The following is a 27,027-nucleotide window of genomic DNA, read 5'->3' on the forward strand; positions in this document are numbered from 1 at the left end:
CGCTCCAGCGCTAACAACCCCTGGCAGCTCTCGGGCTCGTTAGTCCTTCCGAAAAGCAATTAGAGAGGCTGGAAAACGAGGGCAGCCACTGCCCTGAGACAGGGCAGGGAGGGGCGGTAGCGGGGCGAGGGGGGGGTCGGCCCCTAAACCTTGGGGCTGGTTTAGGGCTGCACAGCTCGGTGGAGACCCCGGCGTGGGATTTAGGCTGGCTGAGCAAAGCTGCGCCTCCAGCAGGTTCCAGAGGGAACAACCCACTGCAACAACCTCCCCCTTGCAGGAAACAGCAGCGCTCCGTGTCCCCCCGGGCTTTATTGAACCTTCACAATCTAAAATACGTGGCTGGGCACCTTCACGGCGTTTGGGTGCTGCCGCTGGAGCCCAGCCAGGAAGAAGAGGAGGAGGAGGAGGAAGAGGAGGAGGAAGAAGAGGAAGAAGAGAAGGAGGAGGAGGAGGGGTGCAGGGCCTCAGGTGCCGGGCAGCCAGACTTTCTGGGTGCTGACGATGTCGCTGAGCTTGGCCTTGATCTTCAGGAAATGCCTCTTGAACTCCAGGCCATCGCCCTGTGCAGGGAGCAGCGGGGGGGTTACATCCCCCTGCACCCACCTGTCTGGGACTCCATCCTCCTGAGCCCACCCTGCACCCCCCCGAATGTTTCTCCATCCCCTCACACCCACCTTCCATGGTCTTCCACCCATCCTGCAAGGTCCTGCACCCACTTTACAAGGCCCTTCATCCCCTTGCACCCACCCTGCACACCCTTGCCCAATCCCACCGAGCACCCACCACCGAGTGCCCACCCTGACCCCCCCCCCAGCTCACCTTGGAGAGGCGAAAGTCCACCAAAATCTTGCTCTCCATCTCCACCAGGTTCACCTTGAAGATGAGTTTGTTGTTCCTCCTGTCCGTGGTCGAGATGGTGACCTGCAAAAGGGAGGGGTGCCCTGAGTTACCTGCCGATGCAACGGCACGGGGGTGTGTCCCACCCCCTGATTTTGGCTCCCTGGTGCCCACCTGGTTGGTGCAGCTCATCTTGCAGCCGTAGCTCATCTTCTCACACACCTCCTTCAGCGCCCGGTACGAGCCGTCGGCGTCCAGCTTGGTGAAGAACCGCGTCATCCTCTTCACCAGCCGCTGCCACGGGCTCTGCAGGCCCCAAAACACATCCCCCCGAGCGTTATAAATCCCGCCAGAGAGGTTGGAAACCCCACCAAGCTCCAGCCGCAGCTCGGATAAAAATCCCGGCTTTCGGCAGGGAAACGGCGGGAAGCTGCACCCCCTGATGGCGCGCGCCGGCAGCTGCATCCCAAATACCGGGAATGCTGCACAGCCACATCCCAAACAGTGCAAAGTTCGACCCCGATACACTAAGTACGGCAAAAATGCTCCTTAATGTCACATCCATGATTCAAAGTGGCACCCCAACAGTATGAACAGTGCAACGATGGACCCCCAGTATCATAAACTGGATGCAGAGCTGCCCCCCAAATGCTGCAGTTGTACCCTGGTATTGCAAAGTTGCGTTTTGCTACTCAAAATGCTGCAAAATTGCACCTCAAATGCCACAAAGTTGTCCCCCGAGATGACAAACCTTGCCCAGCTGCACTCCAGTATTGCCAAGCTTCTCCCTGATACCATAGGTCAGATGCAAAGCTGCTCCCCAAACACCACAGAGTGGCCCCCAAACACTGCAAAGTGCATCCTGATACCATAAATGATGCACATTTGCACCCCAAATATCAGGAAGCAGCACCCCACAAACCTCACACAGCTGCTGCCCAACACTGCAAAGTTGCTCTGTGATATTGTATATACAGCCAAGTTGCTCTTTCATGTAACATATATGATGCAAAGTTGCACCCCACAGTGCAAGGTTGGACCCCAGTGTTGTAAATCAGATGTGAAGCTGCCCCCCAGGCCCCTGGCAAAGTGGCATCCTGGTACTAAAAGTATTGCAAATTTGCACCCCAAATCCTGCAAACTTGCACCCTGAGATGGTAAATATTGAACAGCCACAGTCCCAAGTTGCTCCCTGATATTATAAATATGACAAAGTTGCTTCTTAATCTTAAAAATTTAAGGCAAAGTTGCACCCCAACAGTATAAATGGTGCAAGGCTGGACCCCAGTGATGTAAATCAGATGTGAAACTGCTCCCCAAATCCTGCAAACTTGCACCCCAAGGTGATAAATAACACAAAGTCACATCCCAGACATTGCCGAGCTGCTCCCTGATATTCCAGATCAGGCAAAGCTGCTCCCAAACATCACAGAGCAGCCCCCAAATATTGCAAAGTGCATCCTGATACCATAAATGATGCACATTTGCACCCCAAATATTGAGAGGCATCACCCCAAGATGATAAACCTTGCCCAGCTGCATCCCAAACATTGCCAAGCTGCTCCCTGATATTCCATATACGGTGAAGTTGCTCCTCAATGTCAAACGTAAACCACAAAGTTGCACCCCAGTATTGTACACAGAGCAATGTTGGACCCCCATGTTGTAATTCAGACATGAAGCTGTCCCCCAAATTCTGCAGAATTGCACCCCAAGATGACAAACTTCACCCAACCACATCCCAAACACTATCATGTTGCTTCCTGAGATTACAGTTGCTCCCTAATGTCACGTATACAAAGTTGCACCCCAATTTACACACAGTGCAGTGTTGGACCCCGATGTTGTAAATCAGACAAGAAGCTGCCCCCCAGACACCCCAAATCCCTGGCAAAGTGGTTTCCTGGTACTAAAAATACTGCAAACTGCGCCCCAAATCCTCCAAACTCACACCCCGGGGTGATAAATACCACAAAGCCGTGTCCCAGACATTGCCAGGCTGCTCCCTGATATTCCATATCAGGCAAAGCTGCTCCCAAACACCACAGAGCAGCCCCTCAACCACTGCAAAGGGCATCCTGACACCCCTGAGGGTGCGGAGCTGCGCCCCAAACACTGTGAGGCAACATCCCGAGAGGATACAACTGGCCCAGCCGCATCCCAAAAACACTGTGAGGCAGCACCCCGATATTCCAGGCGGTTCCAGGTGCCCCCCTGCAGCCCCTGACCTGGGAGGAGCCGGGCGTGCCCAGGAGTTGGCTGTTGACCAGCATGTGCTCGGGGCAGGCGGGCTGGGAGAAGCTGATGCCCTGCACCAGCTGGTCGATGCTCCCCGCTCCGCTCTCCCAGGGCATCCCGCCCGTGCCGGGCTCCGGCTGCGACGTGGAGTAGCTCGCCTTGTCCTCGCTGCAAGGCAAGGGCAGGGACACGGGGATTAGGGATGCTGGAGAGAGCCCAGTGTGGGAATTGCACGGGGTTTTGCAGGGTTTGGGGTGGTCGCAGGGGTGGTGTGAGGGGTTTCCACCCAGCCACCTCCTGGGGAAAACACCGGGAAAGCCCTGCGGGGCACAAGGAATTGCAAAGCCTGTGTGCAGGGAAGTGGAGGCTCACCCCAGAGCGGCCTTCACCGGGGAAAAGTCCATATTGGATCGGATGTGCTTGGAGAAGCCGCCGGGGGAGTCGGTGACCCCTCCTGAGGAGAGCCGGGCCCGTTTGACATCTGCAAAGGGACAGGACACCCAGTGACCCTCAAATCCGGGGGAACAAGCACATTCCCTGGCGGCCCCTTACCCTTCTTGAGGGGTCTGCTGTACCACCGGTCCTTCTGGATGTCGGGAATGGTGATCCTCGCCGAGGGGCTCTCCGTCAGGATCTTGTGCAGCAGCGCTGGGGGAGACGAGGGGGTGGAATGGAGACGAGGGGGTGGAATGGAGATTAGAGGGTGGAATAGAGATGAGGGGGTGGAATGGAGATGAGGGGTTGGAATACAACGCGGTGCGTGCACGTGTGTACACACACACATACGTGGACACATGGGTTGGGTGCTGCCGCGTGTTTACCCAAGGGGGCCGAATCGATCTTCTTCCAAGGTGGGAGGTAGGTTTTCCTGTCCTTCCAGTCACTGTATTCCTGGCAGCTGTCGCTGGGCTGGTCCCAGGGCAGCTCTGCCGGGGGATCCCGCTGCCGTCACCCCGCGGTGCCACGAGCCCCGGGCACACACGTGGCACTGCAGCACTCAGTGTGCCAGGTGTGTGCCAGGTGTGTGCCAGGTGTGTGCCAGGTGTGTGCCAGGTGTGTGCCAGGTGTCCATGCCCCAGGCCAAGTGCTGATCCCGTGTGCTCCCCATGCATTCCAAACCCCCCCATGCACCCCACATGCTCCCCATGCATCCCATGCTTCCCCACGCATTCCAATCCTCTCCTATGCATTCCACGTGCTCCACATGCATCCCATGCTTCCCCGTGCATTCTAATCCTCTCCCATGCATCCCATACCTCCCCCATGCATCCCATACCCCCCTATGTATCCTATGTACTCTGTATGCATTCCAAACCTCCCCCATGCACTCTATATCTCCCTATGCATCCTATACCTCCCCATATAGTCCATATCTCCCTATGCATCCTGTGTGCTCCCCATGCATTCCACACCCCTCTATGCATCTCACACCTCCCCATGCATCCCATAACTCCCTATGCCTCCCACACCTCCCTATGCCTCCCACGTACCACCCACGCATCCCATAACTCCCTGTGCATCCCTTGTACGACCCATATGTTCCATACCTCCTATACATTCCAGACCTCCCTATGCATCCCATGTACTCTGCATGCATTCCAAACCTCCCCATGCATTCCATATCTCCCTATGCATTCCATACCTCCCATACATCCCATACCTCCCTGTGCATCCAATGTACTTCCCATGCATCCCATACCTCCCTATATACTCTGCACACATTCCAAACCTCCCCCATGCATTCCATACTCCCCTATGCATCCCATACCTCCCCAATACATCCCATACCTCCCTATGCATCCCATGTACTCTGCATGCATTCCAAACCTCCCACACACATTCCATATCTCCCTATGCATTCCATACCTCCCCATGCATCTCATACCTCCCTATGCATCCCATGTACTCCCTATGCATCCCAAATCTCCCCTATGCATGTCATACACCCCCTCTTACACATCACACACCCTTTTGCATCCCTGTATGCCTTCCATACATCCCCACAGACACTCCATACATCCCCCTCCCTGCATTTCACGTCTCCCTTATGGATCCCACACCCTCCTGCTCTGTGTTTCACACATCCCTACCCCTGTGCATTCCATGCATCCACCCCATGTCATACGTGCTCCTTCCCCATCCCACACACCCCTCAGTGCACTTCATACACCTCCCCTCACGCATTCCATACGTGCACCCTCTACACATTCCATACACACATCCTCATGCATTCCACACATACACCCCTCTGCATTCCATATGTGCACCCTTCTCCATTCCATGTACTTCCCCTGAGCATTCCATACCTCCATCCCCTCTGCATTCCATACATGCACCCCTTGTGCATTCTGTACAAACCCCTCCATCTCCTGCACCACCAAATGCCCTTTGCACCCTCCCCTGCATTCCATACATCCCTAGAGACATCCCAGTATTCCCACCTCCTGCCAGCACCACGTGTCCCCCCTATACATCCCATACATCCCATCTCCATCCAGCACCATGTCATGCATTCCACACATCCCTGTATCCCACCTCCTGCCAGCACCACATGTCCCCCCTATACATCCCATACATCCCTGCATCCCATCTCCATCCAGCACCATGTCATGCATTCCCTACATCCCTGTATCCCACCTCCAGCCAGCACCACGTGTCCCCCTGTGCATTCCATGCATCCCTGTATCCCACCTCCAGCCAGCACCACATGTCCCCCCCCCACATCCCTGTATTCCACCTCCAGCCAGCACCATGTCATGCATTCCATACATCCCTGTATTTCACCTCAGCCAGCATGTGCCCCCCTTATACATCCCATACATCCCTGCATCCCATCTCCATCCAGCACCATGTCATGCATTCCACATATCCCTGTATCCCACCTCCAGCCAGCATCACATGTCCCCCTATACATCCCATACATCCCTGTATCCCACCTCCCGCCAGCACCACGTGTCCCCCCTGTGCATTCCATACATCCCTGTATTCCCGTCTCTATCCAGCACCATGTGTCCCCCTGTGCATTCCATGCATCCCTGTATCCCACCTCCAGCCAGCACCACATGTCCCCCCCCCACATCCCTGTATTCCACCTCCAGCCAGCACCGTGTCATGCATTCCCTACATCCCTGTATTCCCACCTCCAGCCAGCACCACATGTCCCCCCTGTGCATTCCATACATCCCTGTGTTCCCACCTCCTGCCAGCACATGTCCCCCCTATACGTCCCATATATCCCTGTATTCCCATCACCAGCACCACATATCATCCCCTGTACATTCCATACATCCCTATATTCCTGTCTCCCTCCAGCACCACGTGTCCCCCCTGTGCATCCCACACATCCCTGCATCCCACCTCCTGCCAGCACCACGTGTCCCCCCGTGCATCCCACACATCCCTGCATCCCATCTCCATCCAGCACCACAAATCATTCCCTGTGCATCCCACACATCCCTGTATCCCACCTCCAGCCAGCATGGCTGTCAGCACGACTCCACAGGCCCAGACATCCACAGGCTCCGCTCGGAATTCCGGGCGCCGCAGCAGCTCCGGGGCCACGTAGGGGAGAGTCCCACACATCTTGTTGAGGAGCCGCTCCCGCCCGTTGTGCCGGAACACCGTGGCCAGGCCGAAGTCCGAGATCTTCAGGTTGTCTGAAGCCCAAACGGGAGCGGAAAGCCCAAATTAAAAAATGGAAATTCAAAATCCGAAAATTTAAATTCGAAAAATTCGAATCAGAAATTCAAATTGAAACCCCGAAACTTAAACTGATTCAAAATGCAAATTAAACTCTAAATTAGTAGAAAATGAAAATAAAAATTATAATTATAAATTCAAATTAAACGTTTAAATTAAAAGTTCAAATAAAAATTTTAATTACAAATTAAAATTAAATTCTAGTTAAAAATAAAAAATTGAAATTAAATTCTAGTTAAAAATAAAAAATTGAAATTAAAAGTTGAAATGAAAGACTTGAACTAAAATTAAAAATGCAACTGAAAATGAAAAAATTAATTAGACATTCAGATTAAAAATCCTGATTAAAAACTTGAATTAAAAATAAAAGTTTATATCAAAAAATCAAACTGAAAATTCAAATTTAAATTCAAATAAAAATTTAAACTAAAAGCTCAGATTAGAACACGAGTTCAAACAAAAATTCAAATTAGGATTTAAAAGTTCAACTTAAAATTTAAATTAAAACACAAATAAGATATAAATCAAAAATTCAGATTAAAGTGCAAATTCAAATTAAGAGTTTAAATTAGGAAACAAACTTAAATATTAATATATTAAAGCATTAAAAATATTAAAAACCCTCAAATTAAAAAGTCGTGATAAAATTTAAATTAATAAATTAAATTAAAACCCCAAATTAAAAATTCAAACGAAAAAATTAAGCATTCAAATTAAAAAATTAAAACACTTAATTGAAATGAAACATTCAAATAAAAAAAAATTAAAAATTAAAAGATGAAAATTTAAATTTAAAAATTAAAAGGTGAAAACTCAAGGGGGGTCAGAGAGGGCTGTGTGTGTCGCCCCCCACACCTCGGTCATCCAGCAGCAGGTTCTCCGGCTTCAGGTCGCGGTGGGTGATGCCGATGCTGTGCAGGTACACCTGGGGGTGGAGGGGAGGTCAGCGCCGGGCGGGAATCCCGGGAAGGGTCAGCGCCGGGCGGGGATCCCCCCCGGCATCCCCACCACCCGCAATCCCGGGCATCCCTCACCACGCCGGCGATCAGCTGCTGGAAGAACCGCTGCGCCTCCGGCTCCGGCATCCCGACATCTGGCTCTGCGCGTGGGGAACAAGAAGGGCAAACTCGAGAGCAAATCCTTTGGGATTTACAATTCCAGCTGCCCGGCCGGCCCAGGCCCCCGCACCCCGTGCGCACCGATGCGGTCGAAGAGCTCCCCGCCGCGGCAGTACTCCAGGAACAGGTACTGCGTGGCCCCTTCCCGCCGGTGCCCGTAGAAGCGCACGACGTTCTCGTGGCTCAGCATCTTGTTGATGCAGATTTCCTTCTTGATGTTCTCCGGGCACTCGGCCGCGCGCTTCATGTCCACGATCTTCACGGCCACGGCCTCCTCCGTGCGGCGGTTCACGGCCAGCTGCACCCTGGGGCGGGCAGGGAACGGGCAGGGAATGGCAGGGAATGCTGCCACTAGGGACAGGCAGGGAGCAGGTAGGGAATGGGCAAGGAATATTGCCCCTGGGGATGGGGAATGGGCAGGGAATGCTGCCACTAGAGACAGGTAGAGAGCAGGGAGCAGACAGGGAATGGGCAAGGAATATTGCCACTGAGGGCAGAGAGTGGGCAGGGAATGCTGCCACTAGGGACAGGCAGGGAGCAGGCAGGGAATGGGCAAGGAATGTTGCCACTGGGGACAGGGAGTGGGCCTGGAATGGGCAGGGAATGCTGCCACTAGAGACAGGCAGCAAGTAGGGAACGGGCAAGGAATATTGCCCCTGGGGATGGGGAATGGGCAGGGAATGCTGCCACTAGAGACAGGTAGGAAGCAGGTAGGGAATGGGCAAGGAATATTGTCACTGAGGACAGGGAACGGTCAGGAAACGCTGCCACTAGAGACAGGCAGGGAGCAGACAGGGAATGGGTAAGGAATATTGCCACTGGGAACAGGGAGTGGGCAAGGAACAGGCAGGGAGTGCAGGAGCAGGCAGGGGCAGTGGGTGTGTGAGCACACACGCTCCGGGTGCGCGATGGGATGCAGTGGGCAAACAGAGGACACATAAGGGGCTCACGGCGGGCACACACAGGGCAAGCAATGGCCGTGCATGAGGCAAACAAGTGGGCACACAAGGTGCACACAAAAGCCAAACAGTGGGCACACACAGGGCATGTGATGCCCAAGCAAGCAGCGGGCACGCAGCGGGCACAGAGCCACGCAGGGACCAGCAGCGGGTGTGCAAGCGGCACACGGGGTGGGGGGGCGAGCAAGGGGCAGGGAAGGGGCGGACCCGGCCGGCAGCGACCCCGACCCGCCCTCCCCGGGCCCCGCCGCACTCACTCCCCGTAGGCGCCTTCGCCCAGCGTCTGCACCAGGTCCCAGTCCTCCACGAAGGGCACGGCCATGCCCGGCCGCGGCCCCGGCCCCGTTCCCGGCCCCGCTCCGGCCACGCCGCCTTTTCCCGCCAGAGCCGCGCGCCCCGCCCCGCCCTGCGCGCGCAATGCCCCGGCCACGCCCCCAGCCCGACCACACCCTCACTTTAAAGCCCGTCCCCCTGTGAGCAGGTCGCGACACCTCTCCCGCCCCACCAGCCCCATCGATTAAAAGCGTCCAAACAGCCCCAAAGTCCCTCTGGCAGAACTCAGGGATAAAACCCCACCACAATCGCCACTCTTTTTTTTTTTTTTTTAATTGTTTTTGTTTTATTTATTCATCCTCTTTGCGACTCCCGGTCGATCAGCCCCGGGGTCAGAGCCGCAGCTCCCGATTCGGCGGCGGCCCTGTGTGTATATAAAAGTCACTCCCGGCGGGACAGGACGGGGCAGGGGGGCCCTCCCGCCGCTGCCTGCGCTTACAAACGGTACAAAACAACCCCGGAACAGCCCTCCCTCAGACCCCACAAACCCCCCAATCTCTGCTGCACAGGCCAAGGCTGGGTCAGTGCGTGTCCGGCGCGGTCGCCCCCGGCTCCTCTACGTCCTCGACAACCCGCGGTTGTCCAAATCTTTCACCTGGGCAGGGAAAAGAAAAAGCCTCATTAGGTGGAACTCCATGGTTTTTTGCCCCAAACTGGGGGGGTCTGGGCTCGTCCTGGGGCCGTACCTTGTATATTCGGACCAGCCAGTGCTCTGTGGTGTAGGCCTCCTCCAGCACGTCCAGCTCAAAGTCCTTGTTGCCGATTTCAGCGTTCCTCACCCGGTCGTAGCCCGGCGGTCGCTCTGGGAGAGGGCAAAGGACAGGCAGCGCTGCCACACCGTGCCCTGGAGATGTCAGGGCATGGTGGAGCGCCCCAAAAGCGGTGTCACCCTCACGGGGGGTGGTTCAGGGGACTCACTGGCCTCGGTGTAGACCTGGCCGAAGCGGTAGTAGCACATCTTGTACATGAGGCAGTTGAGCAGCACCGGGGAGCCCTCGCGGTCGACACGGAACTCCCCAGTGGGGGTGTAGTAGTCGTGCTCCTTGATGTGGCGCCCCGTGTCCGTGCTGCCCCCGATCCGCACCATCCACAGGAACTTGTTGATGTCTGGAAGGTGGACAGCAGAGAGTTGGGGGGCAAAGAGTGAGGGGTTGAGTTGGGGTAAAAAAATGAGTTGAGTTGCCAAGAGCAACGGTTTGAGCTGAGCTGGGGGCCAGGAGCAACAAGTTAAGTTGGGGGGCAAAGAACGAGGACTGGAGTTGACTTGGGTGGACAAGAGCAAGGGGTTGAGTCGGGGTGAAAGCACAGAGTTGAGTTCAGGCAAAAGAATAAGGAGTCAAGCTGAGCTTGGGGGGGCAGGAGTGAGTAGACGGATTGATTTGGGTGGCCAAGAGCAAGAAGTTGAGTTGAGGGAGAGTTAAGAAGGTACGTGCAGGTCCAGAGAGGAGCATTCTGGCACCATTTCCACTCCTCGGCCCCAGCTGGCACCAGCACCCCAGGATGGGTCTGACCCAGCTCGGAGAGGGATCTTACCATCGGACGAGTACCCGGTGAGGCCACCAAAGATGACCAGCACGTAGCTGACGTCCAGCTCCCTCATGATCTCATAGGCTTTCTCCTCTGTTGATGCCATGGCCTGGGGCAAACATGGCGTCAGCCACAATATGTGGTGCCCAGAACAGCCAGGCAAGGCAGTGGGCGAGGGAAGGACCCACCTGGCCGACGCGGGAGATGTGCGTGTTGTTCCAGGTGTTGTTGTCCACCAGGATGGTCCGGTTGGCCATGGCAGTGATCTGGTACCCGTAGTCCCACCAGGACATCACCTTTGCATCCTACACCCAAAAACGGGCCGTGCTGTCAGCGCCTCAGTGGGAAATATCGGGTCCCCAACACCCCAACCCCACCGTGTACCTCCGGCGTGTTGTGCCGCAGCCAGTAATAGGCTTCTCTGAAGTCATCAAAGATGATCCTGCTGCCGTCCCCACCGCGGGCAGAGAGCACGATGGAGGGGGAGGAATAGGCCTCGCTGGTCACCCAGGTGGAGTGGAAGGTGTAAGTGATCAGGAAGAATGCCATGACCAGGATCATGCCGCTGGCAACCTGCGGGAGCAGCCCAGGGTCTCAGCACTGGAGGGACGAGGCCGTCAGCCCCCACACTCAGCCCCGCCAGGATCAGGCGTCCTCCTGAACCGGCCCGGCACGCACCTCGTTTTTAATGGGGTAGGTGGAGTCTTGCTGCTTTTTGCTCTTCTTGTCCGGCCGGCTGATATCCAGGTTCTTCATGTAGGTGGACAACACCTGGGAGACCCCGATGCCGGACAGGATGCACATCACTGGGGCCAGCACCAGCATGAGACGCACCTACGGCAACAGCAGAACTGCTGGAGAAGGAATCCAGGCAGAGATGCAAGAGAAGAGGGAATCTGATGCCATTCCTAATCCAGCACCTCAAATTCTGTGGATAAATTGTGGCTGATTTTTGTAATGGGGAGCTGCCACAATCTCAGACACTCAAAATGGGCCAACGTGCCAACATGACTTCAATCACTAATCTTAGGTGGAGGCAAGGATTAGTAAATGCCTCCATACCACAACTCAACCACATTTAGGGCTTGGGGTGCCAGAGGAAGAGTGGAAATGGGTTCATTGGCAGCCATTTGTAGGCAATCCCTGCTTGGAAATCCGCAGAATTTGGTTGGGTTTTCAGCTCGGCTTGAGGGCACAAGGAACAGCAATCAGTGGGTGGCACTGGCCTGAGGAAAGTAACACCCAAACCAGTGAGTTTTGCAACCTCACCACACAGAGGAGCAAAAAAACAATATTAAAGGAAGGGAGAAGAACCCTCAGGGGGAAAGCATCATCCTTAAGTACAGAAAAATAAATTAAATCAGCTTTGTTAGAAGCCAGGAGGCCTTAGCCCTCACCATGACAGCCGAGAAGTACATGCTGGTCACGCCGTACATGATGATGAAGATCCGGGCGTCCGAGAGGTTGCTGAAGCAGTAATAGAGACCAACTGTGTGGGGGAGAGACACAGGTCAGCCCAGAAATGACATAAAACCAGGCACACAGCACTCCCCCCAGGCTCAGCACCCCAGGAGAGGCAGGACAAACCCTCTGGTGAATAACTCAGGGCTGGTGACTCACCCGGGAACATGAACACCAGGAGCTGCAGGTCAAAGTAGTAGGAGGACCAGGTGGTGGGCTGGTGCTCGGAGACGGAGGCGATGATGGGGATGTTGTTCTTGGCGTAGGAAGGGTCCAGCAGGGAGTAGAAACGCCCCGTCCACGGGGAGATCTTCCCTAGAAAGAGGAGAAAACAACTCCTCTTTGGATCCAGCAGAGAGTTACCGGCAATGCCAACACATGCTTTCCCAGGGAAGCACATGTGAGGCTGAATGAGCAACCCCAGACCTCGTTCAACATCTCTACTACTCAAACCTGCCATTCTAGAAAGGAAATAAAAGGCAATTTTACCCTAAAAACCCTCCTCTCCACCCAACCTCTGTTTTGGGCATCTCTTTGCTACTACAAAGCAAGGTTCAGTATCTGCAGCACCAGCCCAGTGTCTCTGCCCCTCAGATCCTGCAGCTGCTGCTTAAATATTCCCTGCTAACGCGCAAATTTGGGCAGGTCCCAGCTTCCCCCTTCGAAGGGGCTCACAGGCACTGACACCACAGCAACACAGAGGACAAATTCCATGCCCTTGGAAGCAAGGAAAGGGGGTGCAACGCCTTCATTATGGCCACGATCTTGGCTACCTGTGAGCATCAGCACGGCCCCGATGCTGAGGAGGACGAAGCCAACCAGGGAAATGACACTCCTGAAGAGGATTTCGAACTGCTGGGGGTTCAGCTTGCTCCGGAGGTAGTCCACGAAGGCATGGATCTGGCACAAGCCGAAGACTCCGAGGGCAGCCATGTGCTCCGAGGAGAGGACGGGCTGGGAGCAGGGCAAGGCAGGGTCAGACACAGAGCAGAACAAGAGCCCTGTCACACTCTTTATCAGCTTTTTTCACAAATCACTTCTCGGCACAATCGCTGCCAAAGTCACAGGAAAATGTTCAGATGTTCCCTCCCTGTGATTGGCACAGCTGGCACGAGTCCCTTTCCTACATCTGCTTTGATTCTGATAAGAATCCACATGGAAAGTTAACTGGATTCTCTTGGAAACATGAGCCAGGTAGGCACATTTCCTGCCACACCAAGACGCACAACGGCACCAGTGTTGCCTTCATCAAATCCAAAGATATTTTTATGGCAGGCAACCAGTGCCATGAAGGTTATCAGCAGCTTTGAAAGTTATCCAGCACCTCAGAAAGCTGATTTTGCCAAAGGTGGCAAGGAATCAGCATCATGGGAGCTGGAATAAGGAGCCAGCACCCACTTACAACTGCAAAGCACGAAGGGAAACAAGGTGGCAACACACTGCTGTTCTGTTGCAACCCACCCCCGAGTGTGCAAATCTTCCTGGTGCCCACCTGGAAGCCAACAAAGGAGATCTGCATGGAGAGGATGGTTCCCAGGCAGTAGACTGTGCAATAGGCTACGTAGATCCTGTGGGAGAAGCGCCCCGTCAGCATCAGCACCAGGACGTGCAGGGGGATGAGGTTGATCAGGAAGACGTAGCCACCCCATGAGGAGACCTGTGAGACACAAAGCAGACAGACCCACAAGTTCCAGGACTGAACAGATGCAGAGGTGAAATGTGGCAGGTTTGGTTTTCCTGGGATCACAGGTAGGATTTTCACCCAACGGCAATGCCAGCTGGGATCTGCTCTGAGGGCATCTTTGACATCTCAGGTGGCACAAACATGGACTTTTTAACATTACTAATAAAACCTTACAAAAAACCCACTAGTTTGGGAAGTGGAAATGAATAAAGCAAGCACCCACTCCATTTCCCTCTCCATGGAGGTTCCAGCTCCCTGGACACACAGCCACAGGAATGGCACACTGTGGATTCCCATCTCCATAAGCAGAGGGACCTTGGAGTTGGGATCACCCCGGCACAGGGAGAGGGGGCACTCACCATGTAGAAATAGGCCAGGGCACACATGGCTGCCCAGTAGATGGAGCCAGTTTTGACAGCCTTGATCCACATGTAGTAGGTCAAGAGCATGCAGAATATGGCAATACCTGCAGGAGGACCAGAAGGGTTTAATGTCACCCCTGGGGTGCAGCAGAGCACTCAATCCATCAAAAACATACATATAAATGCTTTTGATGGTCCATCAGAAGGTGGAAGAGCACCTTGTACAAAGAGAAACCTGGGAGAAGCGTTTCATCTCCAATTTCTAGACTGAAGCACTGAGGGGTTTGTGTCTCACTGCAAGTAACAGCTCAGGTGGCTTCTTCCAGGCACACCAGCTGGAAGAACTCCTTACACAGCCCCCAAAAGCCCAGCTACTGGAAAGGAACCTGGATCCTCCTCTGGCCCAGGCATTGACAGTGAAATTCCTGTCTTTGCCAGTCACTCCCAGAATGGAGATAAAAGCATGGGGGAGCCACACAGTAGCTCCAGTCCCAGGTGGAGTCTGTGGGGGTGGCAAAACCCTTTCTGATTGGCAAACAAGGATACTGGGAACAGGGTACACCCGCTGCCAGAGTTGGGAAACACTCCCTCTTCTTCCCTGCATGGGCGAGAAACACCTCAGATCTCTGATCAGTCGGGTTCGTACGGCACAAACCTGGCAGGGCTCCCTGGGCCTCTGTCGTGCCCTGCAGCACCTTTATCACCATTTTCCATTTCCCAGCAGTCCTTAAAGGTTTCCCTGGGGGTCACAAACTCACCTTCGTTATCGTAGGAGCCGGCGACGGATCGAGAGATGTACCCGGGCACCACCGCGATCATGGCGGCAGCGAGGAGCCCTGCCCCTGCATCCTGGGAGAAACACAGCCAGGGGGGAAACATCGGGGTTTAGGGGCTTTATTACTCAAAGGAATAAAATCTGAGTGTGGAAATGAAGCTTGAAAAAGATCTCCCACTTCCCAGGAGGTGAGGGTTTTGAGGAGTGTGGTGGTCACCTCCAAGACTCCAACCCAGCTGCTCTCCTAAAAAGCAAAGAGCCCCTGCTCCTCGGGAAAGCCCAAGCCTGTGAGGGGCACCCCGGTGGTCCCCATACCTTGAGCTCTTTGGTGAGGTGGTAAGTCACGATGGTGGTGAAGGAGGAGAAGAGGGGGGCCAGGAACACGCAGACGTTGCGGATGTCGATGGTGATGTGGAAGAAGTGCAGCACGTGGTAGATCGCTGCCGACGTGATCATCAGACCTGCAGCACGGACACACCTTCCTCAGGGCGCTCCACAGCCTGGCCAGGAGGGAGTTGCTGCCCAGGACGCATCCCCGAGCTCCCCTCTGTCCCAGCTGGCACTCAGGGATGTGCTCCATGGGTACTCCCCACCCCTCTCCCGATTTTCCCTCGTGCCAGGTGTGTTTTGGCTCGGCAGAAGCTTCACCTGGGTAAATGGTGCCCCCGATGATCCTGCCCAGGGGGTACCACGCTCGGTCATCAAACCAGTTGTGGAATTTGTAGAAGCCCTCCTCGGCCAGGAAGCGGGTGGTGCGGTAGTTGAAGTACCTGTAGGGCAACGAGGCGCTGTGAGGGCCCATCCCGCGCGTCCCACACGGAGGGAACCAGCCCAGTTTCCCTCAACCGTCCCCAAACCTTGGCTGCAAAGGCTCCTCCCTCCTCCCATGGGGGTTAAAAGTGGGTTTGCAAAGGTAACAGTCTCCCTTGGGACTGATTTAATCAGCGACAAGCCTGGGACACAGACACAGGTTGTCCCAGGAGCCCTCTCTGCTGCTGCACCCAAACAGGGAATAACCCCATTCCAGCAGAAAAGCAATGGCAGGCCACTCCTGGACCCAGGCTGCAGGAAGAGCCCTGGGTACTGAGTGCATTTTGGGTGTGGAGAAGGAAAACCAAGCTGCACTGAAACCTGCCTTCCAAGTCCCACATCCTCCATGGGGATTCACTGAGCCTGGCACACACTACCCTAATTCCACACGCTCCAGGAGAGGAAACACCCAACAAGCCCCCAGGAACTGAGAAAAACTTACGGGTCAAATTCATGGATGACACTTTCAAATCTTAGGACGGAAAAGAGCCTCGTGGAGAAAGCTGCAAACACAGAGAAGGGGCAGAGTGAACACACAGAGCTCCCCGAGCTCGGATGTCCTGCTTCTTTGCTGGATTAAAAGAGCTTCTGTATTAAATGGTCAATGGGAAGGTAAAGAAAGAGGCAGTTTTCAAAGGAAAAGGCACAGAAGGATTATGGTAGTTTAAAGGCAGGTGAGAACTTCACAGCCTGAATGAGAAGAGAAGAAGGAGCAGAATCAGCTCCATCCCGGGGTCATCCCTGAGGACACAGACTTACAGAGCACAGCTGCCATGGACAGGATGAGGAGCTTGAGCAGCGTGTCCTGCTTCTCGTAGGAGAGCCGGAGAAACCCCAGCTTGGTCATGTTTCACATCCAAGGCAGAGCCTGAGGATCCTGGAACACCTGGACACCAACAGGAACAACTCAGACCCCTGAAGGCTTCATGAACTCAGACCTTAACCCCCCATTCCTGCCCACCCTTCAGCCCTGACGGGTGCTTGTGCCTCCCTCCCCTCCCGCCCTCACCTGAGCAGTCACCCCAAGTCTTGGCTGGTTTCCTCCCTTCACAGAGCCCAGAACTTCTCCAGGGCAGAGGATGCGCCTGTTTCTCTGTGTACAGAACAAAAACCCTGTGTAAGCTTTGAGCAAAGCCTCTGCCTCCCCACAGCTGCTCTCTGAAGTTTAGCCACCACCTGCAAGTGATGCACAAAAAATATAACCCATGGAGAACACAAGAAATTGGTGCTTTTTCTCACGTGCAGCAAGTACAAACAGCTCCTGGTTGCTCCCACTTTGAATTATTTGTTAAATATATAGATGTAGTAGTGGTTTGTTAATGCAGACAAGGAGAGTAAAAATCAGCTTTGCTCACACTAGACAACGTGGCTGTTTAATTCAACCTCCCTGGGTGGAGCAAAAGCCGAGAAATTCTGGGGTCAGACACCAAGGAAGTGAAACTGTGACTAGAGACCAACAGCTTTAACACCTTTCTACTCTTGAAAACACTCAGATTTCTTTAAAGTCCTGCTTGAACCCAATCAATGAGGAAAACCCCTCCTGCTGCCCCGGGCAGGCTCAGTCCCAGGTGAATAAATCCCCAGTTCAGGGTCTATGAGCTACAACACAATTGGGATGGGCTGAGATTTTAAAAAAAAAAATAATAATAATAAAAAAATAATCAAACAAACTACGCCTGAAGGAAACCTTCCCGTGCCCTGGAAGTGCTTCTCACAGGCACACGCTGGGCACGGGTGCAGGAACAGCCCCGTGCGGTGGATATTTCCTGGATGCCCCGCGGCAATGAAGCAGCTGATAACGGCGGGGGGCAGGTACCTCTGGCTCTGCCCCGGGGGGCCCGGTCACCACCGGAGCTCCCGGTGACACAGAGCACCCCCCGCACACCCCCGACCCCCCGCACGGCTCCAGCCCCTCACAAACACCGCCACCCCACCCCACACGCGCGGGGGCTCACCCCACGGCGCCACCCACCCCAAAACCCAGGGCCCCCCCCAAGAGCTGGGCACCCCAGAACCCCTCACCCCTCGTAGAGCCAGACACGCCTCACCCCAGAGCTGCCTCTCCCCGCGCACCCGGGCTCTCCGCACAGCCCAGGCGTCCAACAGCGCACAGCCCGCACAGCCCACACTGCCCGGCCCTGCGCCCCCCACGCCCCCCTCACTCACACCCTCAGCCCGTCCCGGCCGGTCCCTCAGGGCGGCCCCTCCGCCCGCTCCATCCGCGCCGCGCAGCCGCCCTGCCCTCACCGCCGCCGCCGCCAGCCCCGCCCGCGCCCGCTCCCTATTGGGTACCGCACACGCCACTCCAGAGTCGCCCGCCCTCATTGGCTAAGGCGCCGCGCACTCAGTCGAGGGGCGGGGCTCCCCGCGTACGGCGCTTCTCGATTGGCGGAGCGCGAGGCGGGCGGGGCCGGCGGGGAGCGAGCCGTGACGTGTCCGTCCGGGCTTGGGGCGCGTCACGTGGGCGGAAGCGGAAGCAGGTCGGCCCCGCCACGTGGGCGGTGCCACGTGGGCGGCGCTCGGGGGAACCCCCGGAGGCACCGACAGCGTGAACCTCCCTGGCGCAAGGGAACCCCCCTCGCCCGCATTAAACACAGGGCCAGGCGCGGGACGGCTGAGAACTCGTGGTTTCTCCGTTTTAATGTTTCAGTGTGAAAATACTAGAGAAAAGTTGATAAACCGGCCCAAAATATCCAAAGGGGTGTTTTGAACGTCATCACCGGTTCCTTCCCCGACCCGACAGAAACGGTACATGCACGGGGAGGGGGGGGACGACACACTGTGCTCGACGGCAGCGGGGACTCCCAAAAATACCCGCCCCCCCCTCCCGCGACCTGAGTTTGGGCACATGGAGGGAGCGGGAAGGGGGACGAGGGGCAGCGGGGACACGGGGAGACACAACGGCAGAACGGGGCGTGGGGGGGGGGGGCCGCCCCACTGGCCCGGGGGCGGGGACATGGCACGGGAAAGGCGTACAAAAGAGTCGCTATAAAACAAGCGCAGGGCACGACCCGGCCCCTGCAAACTCACAAAGGTGTTAAAAACCCAGATTTCCGCCCCCCCCCGCCCCGAGACGCAGAACCGACAGCGACGCCTCGTCAGGCTGGGTCCTGCCTTGTCCCTGGGGGCGCGGAGAGGCCCGTGGTGTCCCCCCTCCCCGGGGGGCGGTGGCGGCTCAGTGCCCCGGAGCAGCCGCGTGTTTGGCGGGGGAGGGCGAGGAGGAGGAGGAGGAAGGAGAGGAGGAAGCACCACTCAGGGCGGACTGAAGGTAAACGGTCTTGTGAAAGAGTCTGTTGCTGAGGAAAACCACCAAGGAGAAGAGGCGGAGCTGGAAGTGGCTGCAAAGGAAGAGAATCCATCAGCTCCCGATGCCGGGAACGCCCCCCCGGGGTTTTGGGAGTGGTGTTGGAGGGGGGCAGCGGGGCTGGGAGGGGCGGATGATACTCACTAGGTTTTGCCGGGGGTCCTGGCTTCGTTGGCGCTGATGATGAAGAGAGGGAAAAGGATGGAAAAGAGACAACCACTGTAAGGGAAAAATATAATAAAATAAAATGTGAGGCACTCGGTGGGTCTGGTGGGTGTCAGAGGAGGAGGGGCCAGAGTTCCTTCCCACCTGATGATGTAGGAGGACTGCATGGCCGTGAGGAACGCCAGTGGTAACCCGAAGCCGAAGTAGTAGGGCCAGTTCCTCTCGATGTTTGACAACCGTTGGTGCATTTCGATTCCTGCCAAGGGGAAAACCCCGTGGGAATGGACCCACGGAGAGGAGAGACCCTCACTACAGAACCACAGAACCAATTAGGCTGGAAAAGAGCTCCAAAATCATCAAGTCCAACCTGTGCCCGACCCCCATCTTGTCCCCCAGCCCAGAGCACCAAGTGCCACGTCCAGTCATTTCTTGGACACCTCCAGGGGTGGGGACTCCACCACCTCCCTGGGCAGCCCCTTGCAACGCCTGACAACCCTTTCCATGAAGAAATTCCTCCTCATGTCCAACCTGACCCTCCCCTGGCACAGCTTGATGCCATTTCCTCTTGTCCTGTCCCTTGTTCCCTGGGAGCAAAGCCCGACCTGCCCTGGCTCCCCCCTCCTGTCAGAGAGTTGCAGAGAGTGAGAAGGTCCCCCATGAGCCTCCTTTCCTCCAGGCTGAGCCCCCCTCAGCTGCTCCTCATCAGACTTTTGCTCCAGACCCTTCCCCAGCTGTGTTCTCATCTCTGGACACGCTCTAGCCCCTTAATGTCTCTCTTGCAGCGAGGACACAGCACTCAAGGTGCCTCAGCAGTGCCCAGCACTGCCCTGGTCCCGTGGCCACACTGTGGCTGGGACAGGCCAGGTGCCATTGGCCTTCTTGGCCACCTGAGCACAGTGCTGGCTCATGTTTGCTCTTCATTCCATATAAAAACTGATGGAAAATCAGCCTCTGATGCCAGAATTGGACACTCCTTGAGTAGAGAAACCCTCAATGCAGGTAAAGCCCCTCACCTTTGTTAAACCAGCGGTACTCGAAGCAGTAGAGCGAGTAGAGCAGCGACATGTGGAGGAGGCTGATCAGCTGCCCGACGAGGTCGATGGGGAACAGGCTCACGATCATTCCCTGGGATGGAAAAGGAGCAGGGGACTGAGGGACGCTCAGGATTTGGGGGGAACCACCACAGGGGGCCACTCGGGGTGGAGCACGGCGGTTCCTTGGTGTCTCCTCTCACCTGGATGAGGAAAAGCGCCTGCAGCAGGAGGTTGAACAGCATGTCTGCGATGATCTTGCTGACGCTGGGGAAGGGGTGAGGCTTCCTGCCCGACACCTCGAACGCCAGGTCTGCGATGTCCTGCCAGAGAGGGGGACTTGAGGAAAGGGAGCTCAAGAGGAACTTCAGGGAAATTAAACCTGGGATGACGTTACTGAGCTGCTTTTGCCCGCCCAGAGCGCATTTTGGGGAGGGGGGTTTCATCTCGTGCCCCCACACCACCCAGCGAGGGAACTCCCCCCGTTTGCTCAAGGCAGGGCCCAGGTTCCTGTCACGTACCTGGAACCAGATGGCATTGACAACCTTACTGAGCACAAAGAGGGGCAGGACCCAGAGAGCACTGAAAATGGAGGTGAGGATGAACTCCAGCCAGGACCAGACATCGCCGTGTAAGGACGGGTCACCTTTGGGAGACAGACAGGGACACACGTGAGGAACCAGGACAGGAGCCTCCAAAAGCTCCCTGGCACAGCCTCCGGGGAATTTCTCCCGACTGCAGTGCTTTAAATGTCTCTAAAAGCACATTTTCACCCACTTGCTTTTTTATTTAATTGCAGAAATACATCGACAAATGTGTTTTGAGTGGTAAAACCCCCGGGCTGGATCCCCAACACACAGAGGCTGTCAAGCGGGGTGATCCATGGCTGGATTGTTCTACTGAACAATTAATGATGGGATGGGTTTGTACAGGGAGGAAGAGGAACAGCTCAGTGAGTGTTGGGACCCCCAAAACCCATCCATGGGTTGCTCAGCACCCCAGAACACCCAGAGGGGAAAGGCACCCACCAATGATCTGCGCCGTGACCGACTGAAGGACGGGGATGAACACTCGGTAGAACAAGAAGAGACTCAGCTGCAGGGAAAAACAAACAACAAGGGTTCTCAGTGAGGCTCTGCATGGTCATTTCTGTGCTCCTGTGGCCATGGATCCGAAGGCAGATGTGCCTCTCCTCCCCCAGTGATCCATAAACACAGAGCAACGAGGATCTCTGCTTAAACACAGCCATAATCTACAGCTGAGCACTTGAACATTTCCATGCCCATCCCTTGTACTCTGCCCCAGTGCAATGGGAGAACGAAGCCAGAGATTTATGAGGCTGCAAAGTGTTGTCTCCATTAGGATCAGCCTCATGACGCAGCCATGGGAAGGTCAGAGCCAAGGAAATGTCTTTAGGACACCAATATCCACTTGGTAAAGCAGTATCCCAGGCTGCAGCAGAGCAGGAGTTGAATATTTTGGTGGAGAGTTGGAAAAGCAGCTCATGGGTTCATGTGTGGGTCTCCTGAGCGAGCCTATGGCCCTATATCCCAGAGTGAATCCCTTAAAATACAGCATTGGGATGGGAACATCCAGCACTTCCCGCTGCCAGACCAACAGCTCTCAGCATGAGGGCTGGAGCAGGACATGGCTTTCCACAGGGGTTTTAAAATAAAACACATGAAAAATAAGAAGTCTCCACGTACCCAGAAGACACCTCCGTTCCAGGCACAACACTGAAATATCCGGCTCACTATCCGGGGTTCACTGCAGGAGAGAGACCTGTTAATGTCCCAGCACCTGGACAAAGCTTCTGCCCCACACTTGGGACACCTTGGAAATATCCCCAAGAACCAGCTCCACGACAGTGGTGCACCTGATTTTATCCAAACGGGAATCCCAGAAGGAATCCCCACACAGACTCACACCAGCTCTCTACAACATTTACATCAGGGAGACTCTTTCAGCCTTTATTAATTCCCACAATCTGCACTGAAACGGAAGAAAAGCAAAGCTTTCTTCCAGATTTTTAAGCATTTATTGGAGATCTCAGGCAACATTCTCCTTAAACTCTTGCCACAATAAAATTAGGGAGTTTTGGGTGGTTTTTGGTCTCAGCAGAGACTGTTTCAGCTCAGGGTGGTTTTGGTGTCGCTATCTGGACACACAAGAGCAGCTCTGTGAGACTCTGCAGCACTTTCCCAGTCAGCTCCTGCTACCAAAGGGACTTTGTTACAATGAAAACCAGCAAAATTTAGCTGTTTAGTGCCCCTAAAATTTATATTATTCCTCAGGGGCAGCCCATGTGTGAAGCCCTAGGGAGGACTGGGATCCAGGGAGACTTTTCTTTCCCCTTTCAGCCAGCCTACCACCCAGCTGGGCAGAAAAACTGGGAAGTGTCTCAGATGTTCCCAAAACCACTGTGTGAGGTGCCAGCCCAGTGTAATCAGGGCAGCAGAGACACATCCCAGTGCAGTTTGGGAGTCAGACATGGGAACAGATGCTCTTTGCTCCCACGTGGAGATAATTCTGGCATTTCCAGAGCCACTGAGATCCTGCAGCTCCACATGCCGCAGGCCTGGGGAAAAGAGATGGAGCTGAGCTGCTGCTTCTTCCCTGATCCCATGACTACCAGAAAAAACAATGGATCTGAGGCAGCATGAGGATTCAGGAGGAAAAGAAACCCATAAATCCATGTTCTGTCAGCATGCACAGCTCCACACCTTCCAGTGGCAATTCAAGCTAATTATGAAACATAAAAGGTCCGACTTCTTATCTCACAGCTCCAGCTCCATTATGCAGCGGAAAAAGGAAGTTTCACGCCACCTTTTTCCCATTTATTGGCTCTGGCTACCAGAGGAGAAGGGAATGACCCCATTTCTGACTTGCTGGGCCCTGTACTCACTTCTCTTGCTTCTTCTCTTCCATGTGAAACCTCCGCTGGGCCAGTGCGCTGTTGGCTCTCCTGCGCCTCTGCTCTTCCCTTTTCTGCTGGATCCGGGCATCCAGCTTGGAGATGGTGCAGATGCCCCAGATGGAGTCCTTAATTCCCTGCAGCACAAGGAGAGAGAAGGAATGGGATGTGCCATCAGAGCCCTCCTGGTTCCACGGCTGGCCCAGCTCCCTGGCTAAGCAGCACCCGGCTCAGCCAGAGCCAAGGCCTGGAGCAGCACCACCACCTCTTTCCGTGGCCTGGTGACCTAAATCACTGCTCATTCCAGCATCTCCAGGAGCAGCAGTAATTTTTCTGTAAAGGTGTGATTTCCCTTCCAATCTGTACTATTTATAACCCTGGCAGAAGCCAAAGAGTCGGATCTCTCCCAGCCCTGTCTGGCAGGAGGACCCTCATCCCCTGCCAGCATTTTGAGGCCAATAAAGTGGAATTACACAAATATTTGGGATGTGCAAAGTCTGACTGCACGTATGGGTTTGATGCTCATTCCTTCACAAATAAAAGCATCTCTCCTCGCCCCAGAAACATCCTCCCACCAGTCACATCACTGCAAACCTGTTACTAGGAATGTGCCCAGAAGTTTTGCTTTATTCCATGTTGGGATAGATGGTGTGGGAGCACCAGGAAAGGACACAGCTCCTCCCACCACAGGTGTCTGATCAAACCCAGCGAGTTCCCCAACACAAGTTACTTCTGGACACGAGCTGATGCTCAGTGTCACAGCACAGTTTTTAAGGCTGTATTTACCCCTGGATGATGGAAGGCAGGGTGGGAGCAGCGAGTTCACACAAACCTTATTGCTGGGGCAGAGCTGCCATGGTCATGGTTATAATATATTATTAATATATAATATTATATATGTAGCATATTATATATTATTAATACATAATACAATATATATTATATATAATGATAATGTATTACATATTACATAATAGTATCAGTAATAATATTTCTGCATATTAAATATAATCAACAGTAATATTAATATATTAACTGTAACATTAACATAATGTATACATTAACATATATCAGTATTTATATATTATAAATGCAAAGTATATGACATATGAAATGTATAGTATGTTTCATATATATTTTATATATATTATATATTTTACATGTATCATACATTTTATTTATATCCTATATTTTATATGCATCATATATTTTGTATAATTATACATTTTATTTATATCCTATATTTTATATGCATCATATATTTTGTATAATTATACATTTTATTTATATCCTATATTTTATATGCATCATATATTTTGTATACATCATATATTTTGTATATACTATACATTTTATTTATATTATATTTTATATATTCTATATTTCATTTATTTCATATATTGTGTATATATTATGGGTATATATATATTATATTATATTTTATTTATATTATATTTTATATATATTCTAGGTTTAATATATATGTTTCATATAGTATACATTTTGTTTATATTATATTTAATATATTATATATATAATATTTATATACTTCATATATATTTTATATGTATTATACACTTTATATGTATTATACATTTTAATAATGAAAATTAGTACGATAACAACGACAACATATTATACACTAATTTGTGCCCAAGAGAAACCTGTCAGAGATTCAGCAGCAACAGACACACCAAACAATGGTGTTAAAATACACCTGGAGCCCCTTTTCCTTCAGTTCCCGGGTGCCCTGGGAAGGAAGGAAGGGCCGGGGACCCGGAGCTCACCCTGACGAGGTCATGAAGGAAGGTTCTCACGCTGTCGGCCATCTCGACTCCAGCATCACCTCTGCTTCCCAAACTATCAACTACAGGGAGAGGGGGAGAGCCGGGCCCAGGCCTCTCTCATCCTGGAGAGACGGGAAACAGGTGGAGCCTGCGGGGAGCGAACACAGCGGGAATTACAGCTCAAATCGAACCCTGGTGACCTCTCATAGCATTCCCGGCCCTCCGACCCTGCTCCAAAGGGCCCGGGAGTGGACCCGTGCCGCTCATTCCACAGGGTCTGCGGAACAGCTCTTGGAAAAGCACCACAGAAATAAAAACAAGGGAATCAAGGGAAAACACTCGTGCTCTCCCACCAGGACTCAACCCGCTCCCCGCTCCCCGGCAGGAGCTCCCGGCGGCTCCGGAGCCACAAGCCCCGGCACGTCGGTGGTGCCGCCGCAGCGCAGGGCACGAACAATTAAAAATAATTATTAAAAAAAGGGGGTTATTTTGGTTATTCCGAGTCAAACCCCGGCGGGGCCTGAGCTGCGGGGCCAGAACCGCCCTGCAGGTTTCCTAAGGAGTTACTCACAGGCAGAACCCCCTCCCGCCCACCGGGGGTCTGTGTGACCCCATAATGCGGGCGGGGGCACATTTTACCTCAGGGCTGTTCCCAGTGTCCCCATGTGTGTGTGTGGGGTGGGAGGTCCCAGATTCCCTCCGGGCCGGTTTCCCCAGGACTGCCGCGCGGTCCCCGGGGTGTCCCCACGTGTGTCCCCCCCGGCGCTGCCCCCCGGTTCCCCCGCACTCACCGGGGCCGGGCCGGGGGCGGACGGGCGGGACGGGCCCGGCTCACACGGCCCGGCCGCGCCCACCGCGCATGCGCCGCGCACGGGCACTGCCGCGGCCCCGCCCTCTGTCTCAAGCCCCGCCCCCTCTCGACAACCACGCCCCCTGCCGCAAGGCACGCCCCACCGCCAGTGGCCACGCCTCTTTGGTGGGCAGTGGCGCCTTCCCCGGTACTGCGCGTGCGCCAGTTCCCGCGCTACCACATTGCCCCTCCATCCATGCTGCGCATGCGCGCTGCGGCCGCCCCGCCGCCAGGAGGCGCCACCTACACGAGGAGGGGGAACTGGGAGAGCTGGGTGGATACTGGGAATGATGGGGGATAATGGGGATAACTGGGGATGGGGGATACTGGGAATAGTGGGGGATAATGGGGATAACTGGGGATGGGGGATACTGGGAATAGTGGGGGATAATGGGGATAGCTGGGGATGGGGGATACTGGGAATAGAGGGGGATAATGGGGATAACTGGGGATGGGGGATACTGGGGATAACTGGGGATGGGGGATACTGGGAATAGTGGGGGATAATGGGGATAGCTGGGGATGGGGGATACTGGGAATGATGGGGGATACTGGGAATAGTGGGGGATAATGGGGATAACTGGGGATGGGGGATACTGGGAATAGAGGGGGATAATGGGGATAACTGGGGATGGGGGATACTGGGGATAACTGGGGATGGGGGATACTGGGAATAGTGGGGGATAATGGGGATAACTGGGGATGGGGGATACTGGGAATAGTGGGGGATAATGGGGATAGCTGGGGATGGGGGATACTGGGAATAGAGGGGGATAATGGGGATAACTGGGGATGGGGGATAGTGGGAATGATGGGGGATAATGGGGATAACTGGGGATGGGGGATAGTGGGAATAGCGGGGGATAATGGGGATAACTGGGGATGGGGGATACTGGGAATAGTGGGGGATAATGGGGATAACTGGGGATGGGGGATACTGGGAAGGATGGGGGATACTGGGGGTAGCTGGGGATAGGGAATACTGGGAATAGTGGGGGATAATGCGGATAACTGGGGATGGGGGATACTGAGAATAGCGAGGGATAATGGGGATAACTGGGGATGGGGGATAGTGGGAATAGCGGGGGATAATGGGGATAACTGGGGATGGGGGATAGTGGGAATAGCAGGGGATAATGGGGATAACTGGGGATGGGGGATAGTGGGAATGAT

General features: G+C 54.2%; 3 protein-coding genes across 5 annotated transcripts; all 3 read right to left on the reverse strand.

Moving 5' to 3' along the window:
* Positions 1–290: 290 nt before the first annotated feature.
* CHEK1 (checkpoint kinase 1) lies at positions 291–9,243 on the reverse strand. The gene is made up of 12 exons (XM_032709749.1): positions 9,109–9,243; positions 7,974–8,197; positions 7,809–7,873; positions 7,630–7,699; positions 6,543–6,731; positions 3,897–4,001; positions 3,628–3,723; positions 3,448–3,556; positions 3,066–3,243; positions 1,012–1,143; positions 820–921; positions 291–560 (listed from the first exon to the last, which is right to left on the reverse strand). The coding sequence occupies exons 1-12, from the start codon at positions 9,171–9,173 to the stop codon at positions 465–467; spliced, it is 1,431 nt and encodes a 476-aa protein (XP_032565640.1). The 5' UTR covers positions 9,174–9,243; the 3' UTR covers positions 291–464.
* Positions 9,244–9,441: 198 nt separating this feature from the next.
* Positions 9,442–18,066, reverse strand: STT3A (STT3 oligosaccharyltransferase complex catalytic subunit A). Of its 2 annotated transcripts, XM_032709654.1 has the most exons (19): positions 17,970–18,066; positions 16,813–16,896; positions 16,563–16,689; positions 16,246–16,306; positions 15,642–15,763; positions 15,309–15,454; positions 14,977–15,067; positions 14,216–14,322; positions 13,665–13,829; positions 12,946–13,126; positions 12,332–12,487; positions 12,109–12,200; positions 11,390–11,545; positions 11,096–11,284; positions 10,900–11,016; positions 10,718–10,820; positions 10,103–10,291; positions 9,871–9,986; positions 9,442–9,779 (listed from the first exon to the last, which is right to left on the reverse strand). In XM_032709654.1, exons 3-19 carry the CDS (start codon positions 16,648–16,650, stop codon positions 9,741–9,743), a joined length of 2,118 nt encoding a protein of 705 aa, XP_032565545.1. In that variant the 5' UTR covers positions 16,651–16,689; positions 16,813–16,896; positions 17,970–18,066; the 3' UTR covers positions 9,442–9,740. The 2 variants fall into 2 exon arrangements, with proteins under 2 accessions (XP_032565545.1, XP_032565546.1); XM_032709655.1 differs by lacking the exon at positions 16,813–16,896 and having other exon boundaries at positions 17,970–18,058.
* A 346-nt stretch (positions 18,067–18,412) lies between these two features.
* Positions 18,413–25,878, reverse strand: EI24 (EI24 autophagy associated transmembrane protein). Of its 2 annotated transcripts, none has more exons than XM_032709661.1 (11): positions 25,796–25,878; positions 25,005–25,152; positions 23,209–23,354; positions 22,010–22,070; positions 21,332–21,398; positions 20,825–20,949; positions 20,507–20,626; positions 20,286–20,397; positions 19,417–19,528; positions 19,252–19,326; positions 18,413–19,141 (listed from the first exon to the last, which is right to left on the reverse strand). In XM_032709661.1, exons 2-11 carry the CDS (start codon positions 25,044–25,046, stop codon positions 18,979–18,981), a joined length of 1,023 nt encoding a protein of 340 aa, XP_032565552.1. In that variant the 5' UTR covers positions 25,047–25,152; positions 25,796–25,878; the 3' UTR covers positions 18,413–18,978. The 2 variants fall into 2 exon arrangements, with proteins under 2 accessions (XP_032565552.1, XP_032565553.1); XM_032709662.1 differs by lacking the exon at positions 25,796–25,878 and adding an exon at positions 25,644–25,663.
* Between the last annotated feature and the right edge of the window lie 1,149 nt (positions 25,879–27,027).

The sequence above is a fragment of the Chiroxiphia lanceolata genome, chromosome 23 (genome assembly GCF_009829145.1).
Source record: "Chiroxiphia lanceolata isolate bChiLan1 chromosome 23, bChiLan1.pri, whole genome shotgun sequence".
Lineage (NCBI taxonomy): Eukaryota > Metazoa > Chordata > Aves > Passeriformes > Pipridae > Chiroxiphia > Chiroxiphia lanceolata.